The sequence below is a fragment of the Gasterosteus aculeatus genome, chromosome 15, assembly GCF_964276395.1.
Source record: "Gasterosteus aculeatus chromosome 15, fGasAcu3.hap1.1, whole genome shotgun sequence".
In the NCBI taxonomy this organism is placed as follows: Eukaryota; Metazoa; Chordata; class Actinopteri; order Perciformes; family Gasterosteidae; genus Gasterosteus; species Gasterosteus aculeatus.
The window spans coordinates 15,689,595-15,710,100 of NC_135703.1; the positions used below are offsets into that span (position 1 = coordinate 15,689,595).

Below are 20,506 nucleotides of genomic sequence, written 5' to 3' on the forward strand. Positions count from 1 at the left end.
TTTATATTGAACAAAAAACTCCACACAATGCGTTAGTCAGAGAGCTTTAGCGATACTGGGGTTAAAGTTTTGATATCGTTAGACAAAGCAAGTCTAGCTTTTTCACTATTTTGACAGCTTTGGCTTTGCATTTAATGTACAGGAATGAGTGGCATCAATGGATTCCCAAACTGTTTGAGCCTTTCCAGTGAGTTTACAGTGTTGAAATCTAGTTTGTTTCTTGCGACATTTGTTGTTCGACCTGCTAATTTAATGGATTTCTCCTCAATAAGATAGATTGTCAAGATGTTGCAAAACCTGACAGATGGGTGAAGGTGCAAAAGTGCTGCAAGATCAAAATGAGTGGAGGCCCAGGATTGGAATGAAATGGGTTGAAACGCCCCTTCCCAGATTTTTTTAATGGACCAATGATTGAGCACATGGGGTTCACACCATCAGCACACTGGGAGAAGGGAAGGACCCTTCGGCAGTCCTTCGTTTTCCACGAACTGTGGTTGTTGGCGGGGATAGGAGAATGAATAAAAACTCAAATTTTTCTTCCAGTGACCCCGGCAAGGCGTTAGCTGCTGCTCAAGTTTGAGGAAGATATTCGGCAATAAAAGCAAAGACGACGAGTGTTGTTCCAAATATAATATACAAGTCTTATTAATTCGGTGTTGGTTTAACAATCTACAGTACAAAGAGCATTAAAATACAAACGTTTTTTTAGGCCCAAGCATACATTTTCTTCCCTCCCATTAACTGAAATAGTTGGATCAACTGAGGAGCCTATAGCTGCCTGAGACGAGGCAAGTCCTTTCAGCTACTCGTTCCGTCTGGACCATCCCTGCTTTAAAAAAAGTAGTCCTGGTACTTTTGTATAATGGAATAAGATGTATGTGCTGGCAGTGATAGGGTGGTCTTTTGTGCTCTGAACCTGCACAGTTTTGCACCACACAGGAACACCTCGTCTGTTCATCAATGTCTTTGCCCCTTTGTGCAGCATCTCCGGTCCGTCTCTAGAGCTGTAAAACCTGTACACTTAGAAGACGAGCTGATGAAAGCTGCAATGTGAGCTGAGGACTGCGCCACCGACGCCAAGTCCTCCACCCGAGCCCGAAACTGGTCCCGGGGAGGACTAGGCCGCCCCTCTCAGTAGCGGCCTCTGCCGCCGCCTCCTACTGCTCCTCCTCCTCCTCTTCCCCTGCCGCCTCCCCCTCCCCGTCCCCTGCCTCCCCATCCTCCTCCGCGTCCTCTGCCGCCGCGACTGCTGCTCAGGTGCCCGGCCGAGCGCCTCAGCTTCCTCCTCTCTTCATGGTGATCGTGTTCCGCCTGCTGCTGCTTCCTCTGCTGCTCCGACTGAGAATGAGGACGGAACAACACATGTTTCAGCAATACTATCCTTCATACTAGTCACACCGAGGGGACAGTGTTAAGCATTACCGTCTTTCAGGTTGGGTCAAGCCAGGGCACGAGAAATAAAAGCATTCAGTTTAGTTTTTGTAAAACAGAAATTTGTACATTAATGATTTTTTAAATCCATTTCCTCTGTATATTTTAGTAGGTAATGAGTCCCTTATGTGTATTACATTTTTGTTCAGTGGGAAGTTTTTGGTGGTCTGTACCTGATGTCATTAATCACATTACAGTGTTTCAATAGTTATGTCTACAGTGTACAAATGCTTGTTTTTCTTAATGATATTTTTCACACCTACATTTGTGCACGTACGTTTGTTCTTCTATAAAGCGAGAAAAACCTGTCCTCTTTCCCCAGGGTCAGTAGACTAGAACTCCACTACAGGGTTTTTATCTGGTGTGCCATTTTCAAAGTCAGTACACAGGCAATATGACTATTTTTTTTAAACTCTCAAAGCAGAGATGGTAGCTGGAACCACAGAGAGACTTGTCTGACTGGACCGTGCTAGCTTGGAAGAGACAATTGTGCTTTTTTGGTCTGTTAATAAACTATAAATGTCCAAATCCCTGTGGACAAAAAGGGCATGCTCTGTGGCCAGCTTTGACACTTGGCTGCACTAAAAGTAGGGCTGGGCAGTACGGCCAAAAATCCACATCACGGAATTCAGAAAGATTCTGACGGTATGTGACTGTATTGCTTTTTCAATTAAACACATTAATTCATTGACCCAGAAAAGGACCGTGGCTACCCGAATAAGCTTGTTCGCAATTGGCCGGCGAGTTAGCTCGTTAGCGTGTTAGCTTGCTGTGGCTGCTTGTGTTGCCACCAGAGGCTCGACAGACTTTGCAATAAATCGTTTTCTAATCTAACGTAATGTAACGTTGTATTTTCCAAAACCAGAAACCCTCCAAACAGAAACAGCTCCTCTCTTGGGCACAAGTTGTGTTGGTGCATCTCTGGTCTCTCGTTCCTCCTGTATCGCTCGAGTTACTTCTTGTTGTGAGCTTTACCCGGGATGCAGTTCAGCAGGATCATTTTTATAAATGTGCAATTATTAGGGTTTCAAATTGTTTATGTGTCACACACGTAAGACAAGTTGCTCCGACCACTGGTCGCTTCTCAGATTTTAAAAATAAAATCTGCCTCCCGCCAAAGAGCAACGTCAGTTGTTATGGCGCAACATATGTACGGTATGAACGGTACAAGAGAAATTCATACCGTACGGAGATCTTATACCGGTATACCGCCCAGCCCTAACTAGAGGTTTCTTTTTTTGGGGTTGGCCGGTTGCTCAAAATTTGTACGTCATTACATTAAACCCCTGAGTGATGTACGGGGAGAGTGACAGTACTCTGCGCCACATCCACAGGGCACCTTTTTGAGCGTGAACGTCAGCTGCTTGCTGCCGACTGCGGTGTCGGCCACGTTGCTGGTTCCCGAATGCTCCTCACTCTTCAGACGATCCTCCAAAGACGTCCTGGGGGACAAACAGACATTCCTCACACAGTGTTCAGTCATTCGTGTATCATTGTCATGAATATTCATACTTATTGATAAACATACTTTTGTAGTCTCTGCTTGCGGGCCATGTCGTTAAAGCTTCTGAACTCCTGCCCGGCCTTGATCTGATAATACTGTGGCTGACTTGTCTTCTCGCCCTCGGCCATGTTTGAGGTTCTCTCCCCCGCGCTCTGGTCCCTTTCCAGCAGGACGGTGTTGCGGTCCCCTTCCTTCTTTTGCCTCCGGCGGTCCTGACCCTCCTCCCAGATCAGCCTCCGCTGCTCCCTCACCTCCTCCACCCAGCCCTTGTCGTCATCGTCAGAGCTCTCCTCCTCAGAGCTAGCTTGCCCCTCGGGCTCCTCGGCTTCCTCGTCCGCCTGGATGGGGACGTCACAGAGCCAAAGTTATGTACTCTGAGGTTGTCTAGAGAACACTGCGTCTGCAAACACGGCTCGCTTGCAGAGACGTGTGAACCAGAGAGAAAACGGACCACGCAGAGAACGGCATTATACAGAACTGATTTACACATCACTCCTTTCTGACACTTAGTCTTGGAATAAATGTCTCCCTTTGATAACATACATTTTCTCTTAAACGGTACAATTTGGTACATTTTTTCCATGCTTGTGTACTTTGGTTCCGACTGGGGAACCGATAAATCCATTAGGACGGACATGCATCTGTCGGCGGGGGCACTGCCACCCGTGCGTTACCTTTTTGGAAGCGGCCACCTGCTGGGCCATTAGACGCAGCTTCTTCTGCTTCTTCTCTCCCACCTTTGAGACGATGGGGTTGAGGAGGCGGAACTCAATGCTCTGCTCATCCACCTGGTAGTCCGGGTTTTCAAACATCACCTTGAAGCGGTCATCTCCCAGGACGCTGGGGAGAGCCTGCATGTGTGAAGGGTTGTGGTGGGGTGTGATGAACGGGGGGGAGGGTAGAGTTGAAACTTGATATCAACAGCGTCAGCCTGGTTTCTTTAGAGACTTAAGAAATGCAAATGGAGTCCGAGTATTTTGTATTGTGTTACGGTATTGTGTTAAGGTCCAGCCATGTCACATGTATGCGAGGGTGGCATCAGAAGGAGGAATAGGAAGACTGCATGTGTATGTGTGTGTGTTCTAAACCGTGTGTAATACAGAGAGCAGGGAATTGTAAACACGTGACCATGTAGAGACAGAAATTACATAAGATGAATGACATAAGGCTAAATACCATGTTTAATAAAATAACACAATTCTATACACAAAGTTAACCTTTAATGACTTCTGTTATTTTGCTAGTGTTTCAGCCCTCGGGAGTGTTCTCCACTGAGATGGCGGTTGTTATCAGAGTGTGACACATCGTCGACAAACACCTTGATTTTGCAATAAGTGCTCTCTTACCTTGCCCTTCTTTTTCCTGGTATTCAGCGCTGCCTCGTCATCACCCTGCTCCATCAGCTTGAGGGCCAGCTCCTTGTTCACCTTTGGCAGCTTCTGTGGCAGTCAAAACACACAGCATGGGGGGGGGGGTCACACGGGGCGCAAGAACGGTGCTGCCTTCGCCAACAGCGAGAGGAAAGGCGAGCCGCTCACCTTAACCGGCACTCTCTGGGTCCTGGACTCCTCGATCTTCTGGCGGATCTTATCCTTGCGATACTCCTCGTATGCAAAAGGATTGGCCATGCTTTTGACCTGCAGCCGAACAAAACCAAAAAGTTTAACCTAAACAACACACATATTTGGTCCCAACTAGGGCTGTCAATAGATTTTAAAAAATTTGAAATTTGAAATTCATTCATCTTGATTAATGGCGATTAATGAATTTCAATGAATGTTTCTTCCAAAGACTAAATCTTAAAAGTAATGAGTAATCACCTTAGAAAGTGTGTATTTTAGACACTGTTGTTTAATTGTTGGTGTTATTTTAAACACAAAACTACACACATTTAATGATCTTGAAGGCAGAATGGAAACCTGTTGAACTAGCCACTCGTCCAGCTGTCCTTGTCCACTTTGCTCTTAACTCGCCATCATTTAATGGTTGTGTTTGAAGTGCCAGGTATCTTCTCACATTTAGCCAGCATGTTTTCAAACCACAGTCTTTTAGGGACACAGTGGTGGTCCTCTGCAGACTGTGTGCTGCGCAGGGTAACGTATGTTGAGATGGAAGTAGCATAGGAGCTAGCTCAGCCTAGCAGCTAGCTTAACATAGCGGTGCTGTAAGTGGTCCATTAGCCACTCACCCCCCTTCTGTTTGACAGGTGGAGTAATTCCTCTAAAGTTCTCCGCTGTATGTCGCACCACTACGACATAGTTTGTTTTAGCGGCCGTTTCTTTCCGCGGTCAACGTACGTTATGTACGTTAAAATAAGTTGCATTAATCTTGACCACATTAATCACATAGATTAATGCGTTTATGTTGACAGCCCTAGTTCAAACTATTGTTACACCATAATCAGTTCAAACTGAACAACGGGCCTGATTATTTGTGTTTCTTACCTTGTGGTAAAGCCGGACGTCCATGAAATAGCCGTGCATGTAGGCTCTCAGGAGAGATGATCCAACCAGGTGAGACAAACCTGGCAGACAGAAACGCAGGAATCAGGAACTGGAATTGGCTGAATGGATTAATACAATTTAAATCCAGTCGATATAGGAGAGAACACAGAACTTATAAACAGTTCTGAGCAGAGGCGTTACTTTGCCACTTTGGTCAAGGTTTTTTTTTTGAACGCCTCCAATGTACTGTTCTGAGAGTTAGCCCAATTCAATGTTTGAGTATGAAAACTAGTACTTCAAATGCTTAGAGAACAACCCACTAGCCAACGTCAGTAAATAAGGAGCAGATTGTTGACGCACGCCCTTGATTGAAGATCAAGTTAACAGCTTTAAGTTCCTGGAAAAAAGCATCGCAGATGACGTCAAATTGTTCCCCAAACTAGTGATACAAGGTCATAAATGGCTGTATTATGGACACTTAGGGAGGTAGACATTCCTGCCTGAAACAAGTAGGATCGTGTAGATAAGAGGCAAAACGTTGAGTAAGCGCCCTTCCCTGGATCCCCGGTTCTCCCTCCAACATTACATAACCGGGCCACGTTACACGGCGGCTGTAGACGCCTCCCTGACCCTTCCTCGCCTTTTATTCAACGGCAGCCAACCACCTCTTTGCTTCTTGTCATTTGATCTGTTAACTGCTGCCACTGCATTCCAATGTTCATTCAACCCCTCCTGTCTACGCACCCTCGACCCTCCTTCCCCACTCTCACACTCTCTCACACACACACGCACGCACGCACGTCTTACGCACACAAGCACGTCTTACGCGCGCACGCGCGTCTTACGCACGCACGCACGTCTTACGCACGCACGCACGTCTTACCTAATACCGCTCAATCATTCGCTAGGCCTCTAGTTAGGTCGTCTAGACAACAATGCAAACCCCTTAAGTGGCTCAGTTGATTTATAGTTTGGGGTTTCCTTCAGGGCCGGGATTAACTTGTTGGTGGGGCTCCTGGCTTTGGGGAAATATGTGTGATGTGGCATTGGTTGTATGACTTTGAGATTTGTTTCCACATGGAATGAGGTTTGTGAGGAAGAATTGAAGCAGCAGGCTCTCACCCAGATTCTCCAGATCCTTCCGGGTCACAAACTTGTAGTCATCGTACACAGTGCTCTCGGGGCTCTCCTCCAGCTCCTCTGTCAAGTTGTCGAGGAAGGAGCACCATCGAGGTGCAGGGCCCAGGGCCTAAACACAAACGCACACACATATTTATCCCTGGTCTAGATGTAGACTGTTGATTATTTATTTGTTACCAGATAGAAACAACTTAGCGCTTCCGTTATACAAGGAATTGTTGAATTGTGCCGTCATACAACCGCCAACCAGTACCGACAAAGCATTGAGTGTCACTGCTTCATGGGAACGGGCTCTGAACCGCAAAGGTTAGTTTACGTTGGCAGCTTTTCCTAGTTTCCAAGCAACCATCCCGGTCTTTGAGTGTAAATCCACTTGATTTGTGGAGGTAAAATGTAAAAAGGCTCCCTGTGCTGAAGAAGTTGGCAGGGCGGTGTGCGTCACTGGGACATCTATCTGAAGGCCGACTGGACAAAGCGATGAAACACTTGGTTACACTTGTCTTCTCAATGTGTCTTGGGTGATTCAACTGGAATTGCATAAGTGCGTCTCAGAATTTGACACTTCAATGAAGCCTGTCTGACCGGGAATAAACATATTTGATTTGACTAGGAATTCCTATTATTTTTTGCTTTAAAGAGGAACAGCCGCAGACAAAGCTCGACTCATACCGTGACAAACACACCATGGATCCCTATGTTCGATAAACTGTCCTGATGGTGTTCCCATGGTGAATGGTCGGAATGGGTGAAACCTGCAGTAAGCCCACTCAACTCCGATTGTATCACCACTTTCAGCTGCTTGAAATGTCATCATTCGTCCTGTCTGAAGTGGCTGCTGTGTGGGCAACAGGAACGAAATTCACAACCGTTGATCTGTTTAAAAATGTCTTTTATAGCTATTATCTCACCCCAGAACTCGGAATACACCAAAACGAGCAGTTATCTTAGTCACGGCAGTCGTTTTGGATGTTCATTGATTGAGAACACTGTTTGGGGAGAAAAACAACCAAACTCGAAGGCAAGGCATTTTGTCCCTCGTGCCGTACCGTAGAGTCCCTGCGAGCGGTCAGCAGAGGACGAGGGTAGGACGAGGCAAGCAAAGTGTGGGCTGTTCATTTTCCGTTTCATTAGTGTGGTTCTCACATAGCTGCTGCATTCCCACCCAACCAGTCGTGACACGTACATACACGACAGGCCTAAATATCTCTCAACACTTTCGACTTTGAATCATCATTGCGTTCGGAGTTCTTTAATTCTTGTTTGGCAGAGTCGGTTCAATCCTCAACATGAGCCCCACACGGAGGACAAAGTCAACAAAATGCTGGCTATCCTGTAGTTTCATTACGGCCCAGCAGAGAGCTGAGAGTGAAAGTGGTGATACAATCGGAGTTGAGTGGGCTGACGGCAGCTTTCACCATCTGGACTCACATCCGGAGGTTTGCTTTCAGAGACCATAAACAAATCCCATAAAAAGTATTCCCAAGGACATGGGCGGTTGGCAAAATCAAAATGTGTAAACTCATCTAAGGGTTGCACGCAGGCTGCCTTTCTCAGAAAATTAAAACAAATGCTACACGCACTCGCACGCCCTTCTCAGAAAATCAAATGGAATGCTGCACACACGCACGCACATGTCCTCTTCATTTATTCACGTGTTTATGTTGTTGCTGATGATCAGTTCAACAACGACGTTTAATGTTTTAAAATACTGTCTTAACCACAGTATTTTAGGGAAAAGAGTGAAAACCTCTTTAGATCGTGATGACGACCACATTGAAATGCACCGGCTGGAGAACGAGACATGGCGATGTCTCCCAACTGATCCTCTGAGCCAACAAGGGCTGCCATGTCATCAATTCATTGTTTGACCAATTCCATTGCATTGATCAATTAAGAAAGTGTGAAAAGCCTGTTTCAATCAAGGCCATCGAAGGAACCTCGCCTCTGTAACGTGTCTATAATGCACGACAGGCATTAATGGCTCAGCAAATCTGTGTCCGTCCCGTCTGGAAAGTTCTCATTGACACGAAAAAAGTGTAGTTGACAGTAAAGACAGACTCATTGCAACATTATCTGGCGTGTGGACTCTTTCTGGCAACTTTAACAAGCTTGTCCGTGCCTTGGTCTAAACTTTTGTTGTTGTTGCTTATTCCGAGCGAAAGCACACCAATTAACGTATTTTGTCCCCTCGTGGCTGGGGTGTGCAGCGTAGATGAGGAGTGTAAATGCGCGTGCACTCACCGGCACGTAGAATGTGTTCATCTTGGGATCCTCATTGGCGGTGAAGAGCATACCTGACAACGAGACACAGGATGCAGGCAAAACAATGTGAGAAAGGAAAACAGGTTCCAGAGAAATTGAGCTCATCTCCAGATTTAGTTCCAGTAGAGTGTGTGTGTGTGTGTGTATGTGTGTGTGTGAAGGCCAAATTGCATTTAAAGAGGAAACTTTGCAACGTTTTTTGTAGACACACAACAGGGAAAAAGGCTAGTAAAGACTTTAAAATGTAACACTTCCACATGAACCGTCTCAGGCTAGGCGTGACACTTAAGATGCAAGTAAAGCCAAGTAGTGTGTATTAGTGGTGTAAGGGACCACTTTTGACCTGCACGTAAATGTGAACCACTGATTATTCAAACAGCTTAACACCAACCACCACGGTGTAAAATAAACAGAATAAAGTGTTGGACACTGTTATCTGCTGATAGTCAGATAACAGTGTCCAACAATCAGATCAGGACGTCTATGGGCTGATCACATCGTGAACAACCAATGGCCATTTAAGTTAAGAGAAGGAGAGCCAGTCGCTGCTAGCGACGGTTTACTTCGGTCTCATTATGATGCGTTGAAGCTTGTATTCCGTGAAAATAAGTATTGGGCAAAGGTCAATTATTATAATGATGTGACGACATCTCTAAAAATGTAGCATTTTTAAGAGACTTGAAGTTCACACAACAGCCTAAGTGGAATTTTGAGCTGTACAAATCAGCTAAATAATAATAATACATCATTAAACTACAAGTGTGTTTTAATCAACTAAAAAAAATCTGATTGCATTAGCATTTGAATTATAATTAAAAAAAAGAACTAGCAGAAGTAAAAGGATGCTATCATCAAACAAATTAATATGTATCTGCCATTATAAAAGTAGAACCTCTTTAAGGTTGAAACCTCATCAAAAAGAGTCTTAGAATAAAACGACAATCAGGATAGGACCTGGTTGAGAAAAAAAAAATCACGATTTTGGAGGATTTAAAAATAATTTCAATTTGTATGCGAGAGTTCACCTTCTATGTCTCTTGACACTGACACAAGACAGAACTCGGCTGCGAGATGGCGCCACCCAGAGGTCAAAGGCGGGTGTAACCCCACAAACCAACTTTTCTTCAAACCAACATCACTCCTTTTACTTTTCTATGAATCTCCCGTTGTTCTGCTGCTCTGGCACGTGGCTGTGTGGGACCAATGCAGCTTAACTTTTGTCATGACCCTGTGTGGAAGGTTCTTCTCACCTGAGTTGGGGTAGACGCAGACATCGTTGATGTTGGTCTGAGGCTGGATGGAGGAGAAAGCCTTGCCCTGTGGTGAAGAAATGAATGATATATAAAAAGAACCCTGAACACATCATCATTCTCGTGGGTCACGAGTCGGTTGGAGGCTTACTGTGTCCTTATTCCACATCTTTATGATTTTTGCGTCAGCGGACACAACCAGGTCCAGCTGGTCGTGGAAGTTGAGTGACTTGATTGGCAGGTTGTAGTTGTGGTCTCTGACCAGCAGCGGCTGGCTGGCGCGCAGGTCATAGAGCAGCACCTACGAGACAAAGAAGCAAGGCGGGATGAGAAGATGGGCTTCTGAATGTGTGCAGGACAAACAAACGTATCGTCTCAAACTCCACACCTCGGCTATTTAGACATTTTATCACCAGTAGTACCGGCGCAACCAGGAAATAGGCCCCGTTTTTTAAATTCACCATCACATAACATGTGAAAAACCACAAGGGAGCAAGAATCTGTATTTGTCGGCCGCTTCTTTGCGATAGTTCACAACATGTTACAGAGCGCTGTGACAGGCAGCCCAACAGGACTGGTGTCCACGTGAAGACTCAGTTGGCGCTCACCTGTCCCGTGCTGGTGCCCACTGCCATGGTGAGGGAGCCATTGAACTTCAGCGCGCTGATCGAGGGCAAGCTTTGCACTCTGGCGAGGAAAAAACACGAGAAATATTTACACCAGCGAAAAACAAAGAGAAAATGTGACGTAACGGTCAAGGCCGCAAAGCAAAGGAGGCTATTGCTACAGATATACACCATGGGACAAAAGTGTGGCCATGTGGCCACGTATGCGCAGTCACGCTGACATCAGTGCTGGACATGTGGGAACGTGTCTGCGTGTGTCGGCCTGCTACGTACTCTGCTCCCTCTGCGAGGCTGCTGAGGGCGCAGTCCAGCGTGCCCACTCGGTTCCGGACGCGAGGGTCCCAGCATTCCACCCGGCCCTGACGGTCCAACACGAGACATGTCAGACAAATGCGGGAGAAAATAACTGAGTTAACCAACTGGGATTATTTTTAACACCAATAAAAAAGGCTGCAATGGGGAACTTCTTAAGTCAGTGAGAGGTATCGGTTTGAAACACTTCAACACTGAGAAATTATGTGACACACTTATTTGGTATGTGACCAAATATATACATACCACATATATGTACCAGAGAAAGAAATGAGGAAAAGAGCGACCATTAGAAACTATGTATACTAGGGGTGTAACGATTTGTATCGATACTTGGAAACTGCACATTGGATTTAAGCACAAAAACTGTATGGATGGGTGTTTGTTAGTTTGTTTTTTAGCACTTTAGACACGTTAAACGTTACTCGATTCAGTCTGCCCGTCTGTGACGTCATCAGTACGCAGCGGCAGCCGCGCGAAACTCTGAACAACAACAAAACACAGGAGGAGATGACTGCGAGCAAGACATTTACAAACCAACTTATCGATCCAGCGTGTGGAAACATTTTGGCTTTTGCAAACACGGAGGTGTTCTAAATAAGTCGGTCGCTGTTTGTAGAATATGTAGAAGACAAATAAAAAAAAACACGGAAACACAACTAATCTTTCCAGCCATCTACTAAGGCGCCATGGGATTAAACAAAACGGCGACAGTCCAGGACCTCTAGCAGCGTTACCGCTGCAGCAGCAGCAGAAGGTAACTCCAGCTCTGCAGACACCTCAGACCCCGCCAGCACGAAACTCAACATCACAGTAACAATTAAGGCCGGCGCATGCTTCTGCGTCGTTGTGTCGACGCACTTGTTTCAATTCATGGTTCTGCGTGTGTTGCAGAGCAGAACAACAGGCGGAGTAACGTGTTTTTGTTGAAGACGACCTAGAGAGTCACGTCTATTTATTTATTTGTTTATTTTTTTATCATAGACTGTATTGTCCCGTGCATCGCCACTGCTGCTTTTCATCGCGGACACATTTGTCCCGCATTTTCCTCCACAACTTTGTGCACCTCTCGACCGGCAAACCGGCGTTTGCGGCGATCTCCCTCCGTGAATCCAACCCGCTTCTACAACCCGCCAATGACAGCTTGTATAAGCGGTCATATTTCTTCCGACAAAAGTTCTTCAATCTGATCCGTTCTCTCGTAAACATTCTTTGTTTTAATAATGGAGGTATCGGGCTATGAAAGCAGAAATGTGAGACTCCGTAAGGACGTAGTTAGCAGACCAATCGCAGCCTTGTGCGCTGCGGGGAGGCTTGCGTTGCTTGCTCGAGCGCGAGCAGAGACTAACCCTGCGAGCGAGAAAGTTCACGCTCCGCGAGCGGGGAAGTTCACGCGCGAGACAGACTTTTTTTTAAATTCCGATTATTAACTTTTCTGAATCGAGACCGAATCGTTCTAGAGAGAAATCGAAAAATCCCACCCCTAGTAACAATTGCCAAGTTTAGCTGTAAAGACATGCGACCCTACAATGTGGATGAAAATCCGGGGGTTTTGTGAATTGGTCCAAACATTGTGTAATTATTGTGTAATGTTTACATTGAAAATGGTTGTTTGCTTGTTTATAATATCCATAATTCATTTAAACCTGATTTCCTTACAAGAAACAACAGGGATCTCAGAAACTTTGCCTGCACTGTTGAGTAAAGTTACTGAATTGATTCTAAGTCACCGAATCGAATTGTTCTAAATTAACCCAGATCGTCTGATACTGTATGGGCGTCATTTTCGTCGGGTTTGCTCGGATTAAGCCCCCTTTAAAACAACAAAACTTCAAAATCTAGGAAAATAAAGAAAGAAATCCTGTAAAAGAAGAACATCTTGGACAGGAAGCAAGATCACGCATTGCATTGCATTACATGTTGATGTGTAGCATAAATGAGCTGAACAAACTAGCATCTGATTAACTTATAACTAGGGCCTCATTTCACACACATCCTGTCATAGCACTTACCTCAGAGGTTCCTGTAGCAAACAGGTGATGGACGGGGTTGATGTCACACACATTGTTTTCCCTGAGAAGAGAAAAAGAGAAAAAGGGCCCGTGAGCATCAGCCGAGGACACCGACGACGAGCTCACAAGTTCGTCAGGCCGCATCGTCGATGTAAATTGTTATTATATCATATTTCCCTCGGCGGAACCAGGAGTTAGCCATCATTGGCTCACCGCTGTACATAAACAGTCATGGCCATTGTTATACTCACACAGCATCTGTCTGAAGGGAGTTGAGGAAGCGCCCTTGTTCCAGATTCAGCCTGAACACCTGAGAACTGAAAAGGGAAAAGGCTGAGCGCTGTCGCCCGACATGGGCAGGACCAACATGAAAGCATGCCAGAACAACAAAGTTCCCTCAAACTCACGTCGAGCCTACAAAATAGAGGTCACAGGAGGGGTAGTGGTACGAAAAGTCCCGCCCAAACTTGGGAATGCGCGTCTTGTAGTAGTTTCCGTGTTGGGAGTGGAACTCCACATAGCGGTCAGCGTGCAGAAACACCAACTGTGACACAAGGGGAATGTTAATGCAAGTGTACCCAAACAGGCGATTCACTTGAACTTTTAATTGCATCCCATTTTGACAGTTAAGTAACATAACTATATTGAAAGCATATCCAGAGGCTGAGGGAAAGCACAAATTGGATGTTTTTGTCGGGGGCAGATTTATTGTTTTAGGCTTTTTCTGACTTTACTATTCAGAGAAGTATTCAAGAATGAGTCCAAAGTAAACTATGAACTACTTCAAGGCAAACCAGTAATGCTGCACAGTAAAGGTCCTGCATTCAAACATTACCTTCATGTAAAAAGTGAAAGAGAGGCCTCCTCAGCACGATGTACTGAAGTTGAGTTTCTACCCTTCGATGAATAATAAAGCATTATATTCTAATTGTTATATTTCGTAAGTTAAATCTGAATCTTTACTCTAACCAGTAACATTTCTGTTTTCGGGAAAACTGTATACTGCTACAATGTTTTTCTCCAAGGTAAAAGGAACACAGTGAGAAGTTTACAGTTTAGATGCACATATTTTAAGTATTTGGGAGGCCTTTTGATATTTAACAAAAAAACCTACAGACTTGGAATAGTGATAATAACTCCACACACCATTATAAATCGAAGACAGCGCAGTGTTGAGCGTGAACATGAAAACAAACTGTTCCGATGTCAGCCGTTAAAAGTGTCTTACCTTAGAGTAGTCATCCGATAGAATGTCAAAAGCCACAACTGAGAGAGAAAGAGAGAGAGAGAGCAAGAGCACAATAGCCATTGATGAAGAGCAATAGTGTACATCCAATGAGTGTGTCTACTAACTTACCATCTGAATCAAGACAGCGCTCAAACTTCAGGGACAACTGGTAAGTGTCGTAGCAGCGGACCCTGGGTTTGTAAGTGCCTGAAATGAATGGAAAGAATGTTCATGGCGGCCAGTTCACAACTGATCATGATCAGACGTGCGTCTCACTCAAACGGCAGATTTGCTGCACTGTGTCCGTCTCACCTGCTGCTAGGATGAACTGACCGTCCCTGGACACTTTGATAGAGGTGCACACTGTGGGCATCTCAAAGTCCTGGATGAGCTCAATCCTGCGCTGGATGTCTAAAAAAAACAAGGAGAAGACAAGCCAGGCCAGTTGAAATGCATTCTCTTGCAGTGTGGGATGCTGAAGCTGTAGTACTCAACTCACCAACATCTTGTTTTTGTAACTGCCTCTTCTTACGATCGGACAGCCACTGCAGTGAAGAGGAAGAGATTATGAGATTATGCATAAAACCTGACCAGTGTAACACTGCTTAGATACAGCAATACTTTGATATCTTACCCATGGTGGACTATTTTAATGTAAGTCAACACTTCTGTACTATTACTACTGAGGGTGCAAAATATATTGAGTCTCAAATGATATTCCCCCTGTGCTCATTTACTGACACTTTCTATCAAGGTGGTGTGTCGCTAAATATACTTTAATATTGATAGGTTATTTTCAAAACACAATGTCAGGACAACTCTTGTCACGGCTAGCTGTGTTAGCTAGCTAGCTAGCCTCAATGTAAGCAGGGACTTCTAAAGACTGCTTAACGTTCACGTGCGTCAGGATGTAGCCGCTGCTCTTACCTCTGGAAGGGACTTTCCGTGGCTTAAATTGTAAATTTTCACGTCATTCACGCTGGATATCTGCATTGTGGGGGCCAACGAGACTCTGGTCACACATAACACAGATACCGCACACCGGCGAACAGCACTGTATCCACGTTGTTGCTTCGGAGTGAAAACAGGAAGTGAGGAGGAGTTCTCCGAAATTGGTCCGTGTAGAACACACACTGCCTGAACTGGATTCCCCCCTCCTCTCTTCTCCCGAATCCAAGGTATGGAGGCCTAAGGTCCCGAAGACGATGTTTGCATGTAATTGTTGGAATGCATTAACGATGCATTCCAAGTATTGTTCTTCGAATCTTTATTTCCGACTTATTATTAGTTGGAATGCTTTAAGCATTCCAAGTATTGTTCTTCTAATCTTTATTAGTTGGAATGCTTTAAGCATTCCAAGTATTGTTCTTCTAATCTTTATTAGTTGGAATGCTTTAAGCATTCCAAGTATTGTTCTTCTAATCTTTATTCCGACTTATTCCTCTATTTCTTCCGCCGCACCTTTCAACTCCTTCATACTTTCAGCTATTAAAACCATTCAAATATTAAAATGTTCAGCTTCTTTCTGGCTTGGGGGCTATGACTTTTCAGCTTTCTACCTCTTAAGCTTGAATTTATATAAATCAATAATCATTAATATTTTAACATGGTTTTCAAATGGAGTTTGTATTCAAATCCTCTTCAACTTCTTCAACTTTCAGATTTTTCAGCTTCGCCAATCTTTCAGCTACAGACACCATTTCAACTCTCAAATGTTCACACAAGTCTCAACTATTTTATGAAAAAAACTGCTTCTTGATATCTATTGTACTTTTTTCATAATCACTGATTATGTTTCACTAGTTTTTCGCTCCGTTTCTGACTTTTACATGAGTGTGTATTGCGTCTGCTAGAGTGGAGAGCTCGAGGCTAGAGTGTGGGGCATCGCAGGAATCTGGTTAAAAAAATATGGAACTTCTGTCCTTGCAGCCAAAGTATACACTCTAGAGGCTTCATTTCTTCAGATTAATGAGGGTATGGTTGTGCTGATTGGATTAATGTGTTCATGGAATCCCAGAGTTTTTTAGTTTTGGCGCAAGGAGTGTTTGAGTGACACAACCTCTGCCAAAAGCCCCATAGGCTCCAATACAAATCTGCCGACATATTTCTCACAAAAATCCACAAGGTACACGTTCTGTCAACGGCCATAGGAGCCGTATTCATTACCGGACAGACATAAAAACACATCCACGCGTTCGGTAGAGTCTTGGGTCTCATACAAACGCCGTATTTTTTAGATAGCTGTTATAGTTTTGCGCTGGTTCTCATTTGTTTGAGGTGTGGATTCTGTGTAACTCGCTGTCCTGTGTCTGCACTTTTGCAGCCGCACAGGTGCGTCGTTGTCGTGGTTACGAGCACTCACACGCTGCAGGATCTGTCTGTGACTCACAGCTGCTCCTTGTGACCTGATTAGTGGAGTCACATGACGCAGCTATGCTTTCTGTCAACAGACCAATATGATAAAGACACTCGCCCCCCCTCCCCCCTCCACCCTGACCTCTACTTACTGTTAATCACTGTCAGTCAGTCAGTCAGTCAGTCTAATTCTCCTCCCCTCTCCCTCTCTTCCTCACCACCATTCCCTTCCTCACCCTCTCACCCTCCCTCCCTCTATCTACACCCCCCCACCCCACCCAATCCAATAGGTGCGCCGTTGCCGTGGTTACTCGTAAACACGCTGCAGTATCTCTGTGTGTGACTCACAGCTGCTCCAATGACGTGATTAGTGGAGTCACATGACGCAGCTATGCTTTCTGTCAACAGACCAATATGATAAAGACACTAGCCCCCCCTCCCCCCTCCACCCTGACCTCTACTTACTGTTAATCACTCTCAGTCAGTCAGTCAGTCTAATTCTCCTCCCCTCTCCCTCTCTTCCTCACCACCATTCCCTTCCTCACCCTCTCACCCTCCCTCCCTCTATCTACACCCCCCCACCCCACCCAATGCAATACGTGCGCCGTTGCCGTGGTTACTCGTAAACACGCTGCAGTATCTCTGTGTGTGACTCACAGCTGCTCCAATGACCTGATTAGTGGAGTCACATGACGCAGCTATGCTTTCTGTCAACAGACCAATATGATAAAGACACTCGCCCCCCCTCCCCCCTCCACCCTGACCTCTTCTTACTGTTAATCACTCAGTCAGTCAGTATGTCTGTCTATTTCTCCTCCTCTCTCTCTCCCTCTATCTCTTCCTCACCACCCCTCCCTTCCTCACCCTCTCACCCTCCCTCCCTCTATCTACACCCCCCCAACCCACCCAATCCAATAATTTCAAAATAAAAGCCACATGGAGGGAATTTTTACTGTAATGTTTGTGATGAGGCCTATTAATTAAAAACTTCTTAGTTTGAATAACAAACATTCTGTCTCCCACTACGAATATTACTCGTACTTCTAGTACTACAACTGATACTTCTACTACCATACTACTAGTATTTCTACTGCTATTAATACTACAACTACTACTAATGTTATTACAAATACGACTATGGCTAATAGTATTACAGCTGTTTCTACTGCTATTGATACTAAACCTACTATTACTGCTAGTACTACTAATACCACAATTATAACTAATACTACTACTAATATTACTACAAACAATTTTAAACAAATTTAAGCTCCTGCAACTTCTGTTTTTAGAAAATCTATTGAAATTCAGCTTCCCCACTTCCTGTATTTTCAGCAGTTCTTTAAAATAATTTCAGCTATTCTTATGCCTCTATCAACAGCAATTTTTCACTATTCATTTCTGTATTTTTTTGCAATATTTCAAATTTATTTCAGCTGTTTTCATTTCTGCTTTTTCAGCAAATCTATTGAAATTCCTTTCAGCTTCTCCCATTTCTGTATTTTCAGCAATTTCAAATTCATTTCAGCTTTTCTAATATCTATAATTTCAGCAAATGTATTCAAATTCCCTTCAACTTTCTGTATTTTCAGCTATTTTAAAAAGTTCATTTCAGCTTTCAGCTTTTTGCATTCCAACGCATTTTCAGCAGGAAATGCCTTTTCTAGTTTCAACTTATTCTTATTCTATTTCTTCCGTGCCACCTTTCAACTGCTTCCCATTTTCAGCTATTTAAACCGTTCAAATATTAAAATATTCAGCTCCTTTCTGGCTTGAGGGCTATGTATGTTCAGCTTTCTACCTCTTAAGCTTGAATTTATATAAATCAGTAATCATGAATATTTCGTCTAATGGTTTTCCTATGGAGATCGTGTTTAAATCCTCTTCAACTTCTTCAACTTTCAGATTTTTCAGCTTCGCAAATCTTTCAGCTACAGACACCATTTCAACTCTCAAATGTTCACACAAGTCTCAACTATTTTATGAAAAAAACTGCTTCTTCATATCTATTGTACTTTTTTTATAATCACTGATTATGTTTCACTAGTTCTTCGCTCCGTTTCTGACTTTTACATGAGTGTGTATTGCGTCTGCTAGAGGCGGGACCTCGCAGGCTAGAGTGTGGGGCATCGCAGGAATCTGGTTAAAAAAATATGGAACTTCTGTCCTTGCAGCCAAAGTATACACTCTAGAGGCTTCATTTCTTCAGATTAATGAGGGTATGGTTGTGCTGATTGGATTAATGTGTTCATGGAATCCCAGAGTTTTTTAGTTTTGGCGCAAGGAGTGTTTGAGTGACACAACCTCTGCCAAAAGCCCCATAGGCTCCAATACAAATCTGCCGACATATTTCTCACAAAAATCCACAAGGTACACGTTTTGTAAACGGCCATAGGAGCCGTATTTATTACCGGACAGACATAAAAACACATCCACGCGTTCGGTAGAGTCTTGGGTCTCATACAAACGCCGTATTTTTTAGATAGCTGTTATAGTTTTTCGCTGGTTCCCATTTGTCTGAGGTGTGGATTCTGTGTAACTTGCTGCCATGTCTCCCCTTTTGCAGCCGCACAGGTGCGGCGTTGTCGTGGTTACGAGCACTCACACGCCGCAGGATCTGTCTGTGGCTCACAGCTGCTCCTTGTGACCTGATTAGTGGAGTCACATGACGCAGCTATGCTTTCTGTCAACAGACCAATATGATAAAGACACTCGCCCCCCCTCCCCCCTCCACCCTGACCTCTACTTACTGTTAATCACTCTCAGTCAGTCAGTCAGTCTAATTCTCCTCCCCTCTCCCTCTCTTCCTCACCACCATTCCCTTCCTCACCCTCTCACCCTCCCTCCCTCTATCTACACCCCCCCACCCCACCCAATCCAATAGGTGCGCCGTTGCCGTGGTTACTCGTAAACACGCTGCAGTATCTCTGTGTGTGACTCACAGCTGCTCCAATGACGTGATTAGTGGAGTCACATGACGCAGCTATGCTTTCTGTCAACAGACCAATATGATAAAGACACTCGCCCCCCCTCCCCCCTCCACCCTGACCTCTACTCACTGTTAATCACTCAGTCAGTCAGTATGTCTGTCTATTTCTCCTTTCTCTCTCCCTCTATCTCTTCCTCACCACCCCTCCCTTCCTCACCCTCTCACCCTCCCTCCCTCTATCTACACCCCCCCACCCCACCCAATCCAATAATTTCAAAATAAAAGCCCTATGGAGGGAATTTTTACTGTAATGTTAGTGATGAGGCCTATTAATTAAAAACTTCTTAGTTTGAATAACAAACATTCTGTCTCCCAACCCCCCCTCACCCAATTCCATCATTACAAACTAAAAGCCTGAATGATTATCTGTACCTTAACCATGAAGCGGTTTCGTTGAAATACGCATTGCTCTTTCAAATACTACTATAACCACTACGAATATTACTAGTACCTCAGTAGAACTACAACTGATACTTCTACTACCATACTACTAGTATTTCTACTGCTATTAATACAACTACTACTAATGTTATTAAAAATACTACTATGGCTAATAGTATCAGTATTCCAGCTGTTTCTACTGCTATTGATACTAAACCGACTTCTACTGCTAGTACTAATACCCAAATTACAACTAACATTACTACAAACAATTTTAAACCTCTTTTTATTCATCTCAGCTTTTGTTATTTCTGTACTTTTTAAAATTCATTTAAGCTCCTGCAACTTCTGTTTTGCAATATTTCACATTTATTTCAGCTGTTTTCATTTCTGCTTTTTCAGCAAATCTATTGAAATTCCTTTCAGCTTCTCCCATTTCTGTATTTTCAACTATTTCAAATTAATTTCAGCTTTTCTAATATCTTTTATTTCAGCAAATGTATTCAAATTCCCTTCAACTTTCTGTATTTTCAGCTATTTTTAAATATTCAGCAAATGTATTCAAATTCCCT

At 44.1% G+C, this 20,506-nt stretch overlaps 1 protein-coding gene across 1 annotated transcript; it reads right to left on the reverse strand.

Annotated features, from left to right (window-relative positions):
* Positions 1 to 356: 356 nt before the first annotated feature.
* nol10 (nucleolar protein 10) lies at positions 357 to 15,430 on the reverse strand. The gene is made up of 21 exons (XM_040199537.2): positions 15,137 to 15,430; positions 14,709 to 14,754; positions 14,522 to 14,620; positions 14,339 to 14,416; positions 14,210 to 14,247; positions 13,389 to 13,525; positions 13,233 to 13,298; positions 12,982 to 13,042; positions 10,931 to 11,016; positions 10,640 to 10,718; positions 10,183 to 10,332; positions 10,032 to 10,098; positions 8,761 to 8,813; positions 6,502 to 6,628; positions 5,380 to 5,459; positions 4,474 to 4,572; positions 4,282 to 4,374; positions 3,610 to 3,786; positions 2,960 to 3,273; positions 2,771 to 2,873; positions 357 to 1,338 (listed from the first exon to the last, which is right to left on the reverse strand). The coding sequence occupies exons 1-21, from the start codon at positions 15,200 to 15,202 to the stop codon at positions 1,132 to 1,134; spliced, it is 2,226 nt and encodes a 741-aa protein (XP_040055471.1). The 5' UTR covers positions 15,203 to 15,430; the 3' UTR covers positions 357 to 1,131.
* Positions 15,431 to 20,506: the final 5,076 nt, after the last annotated feature.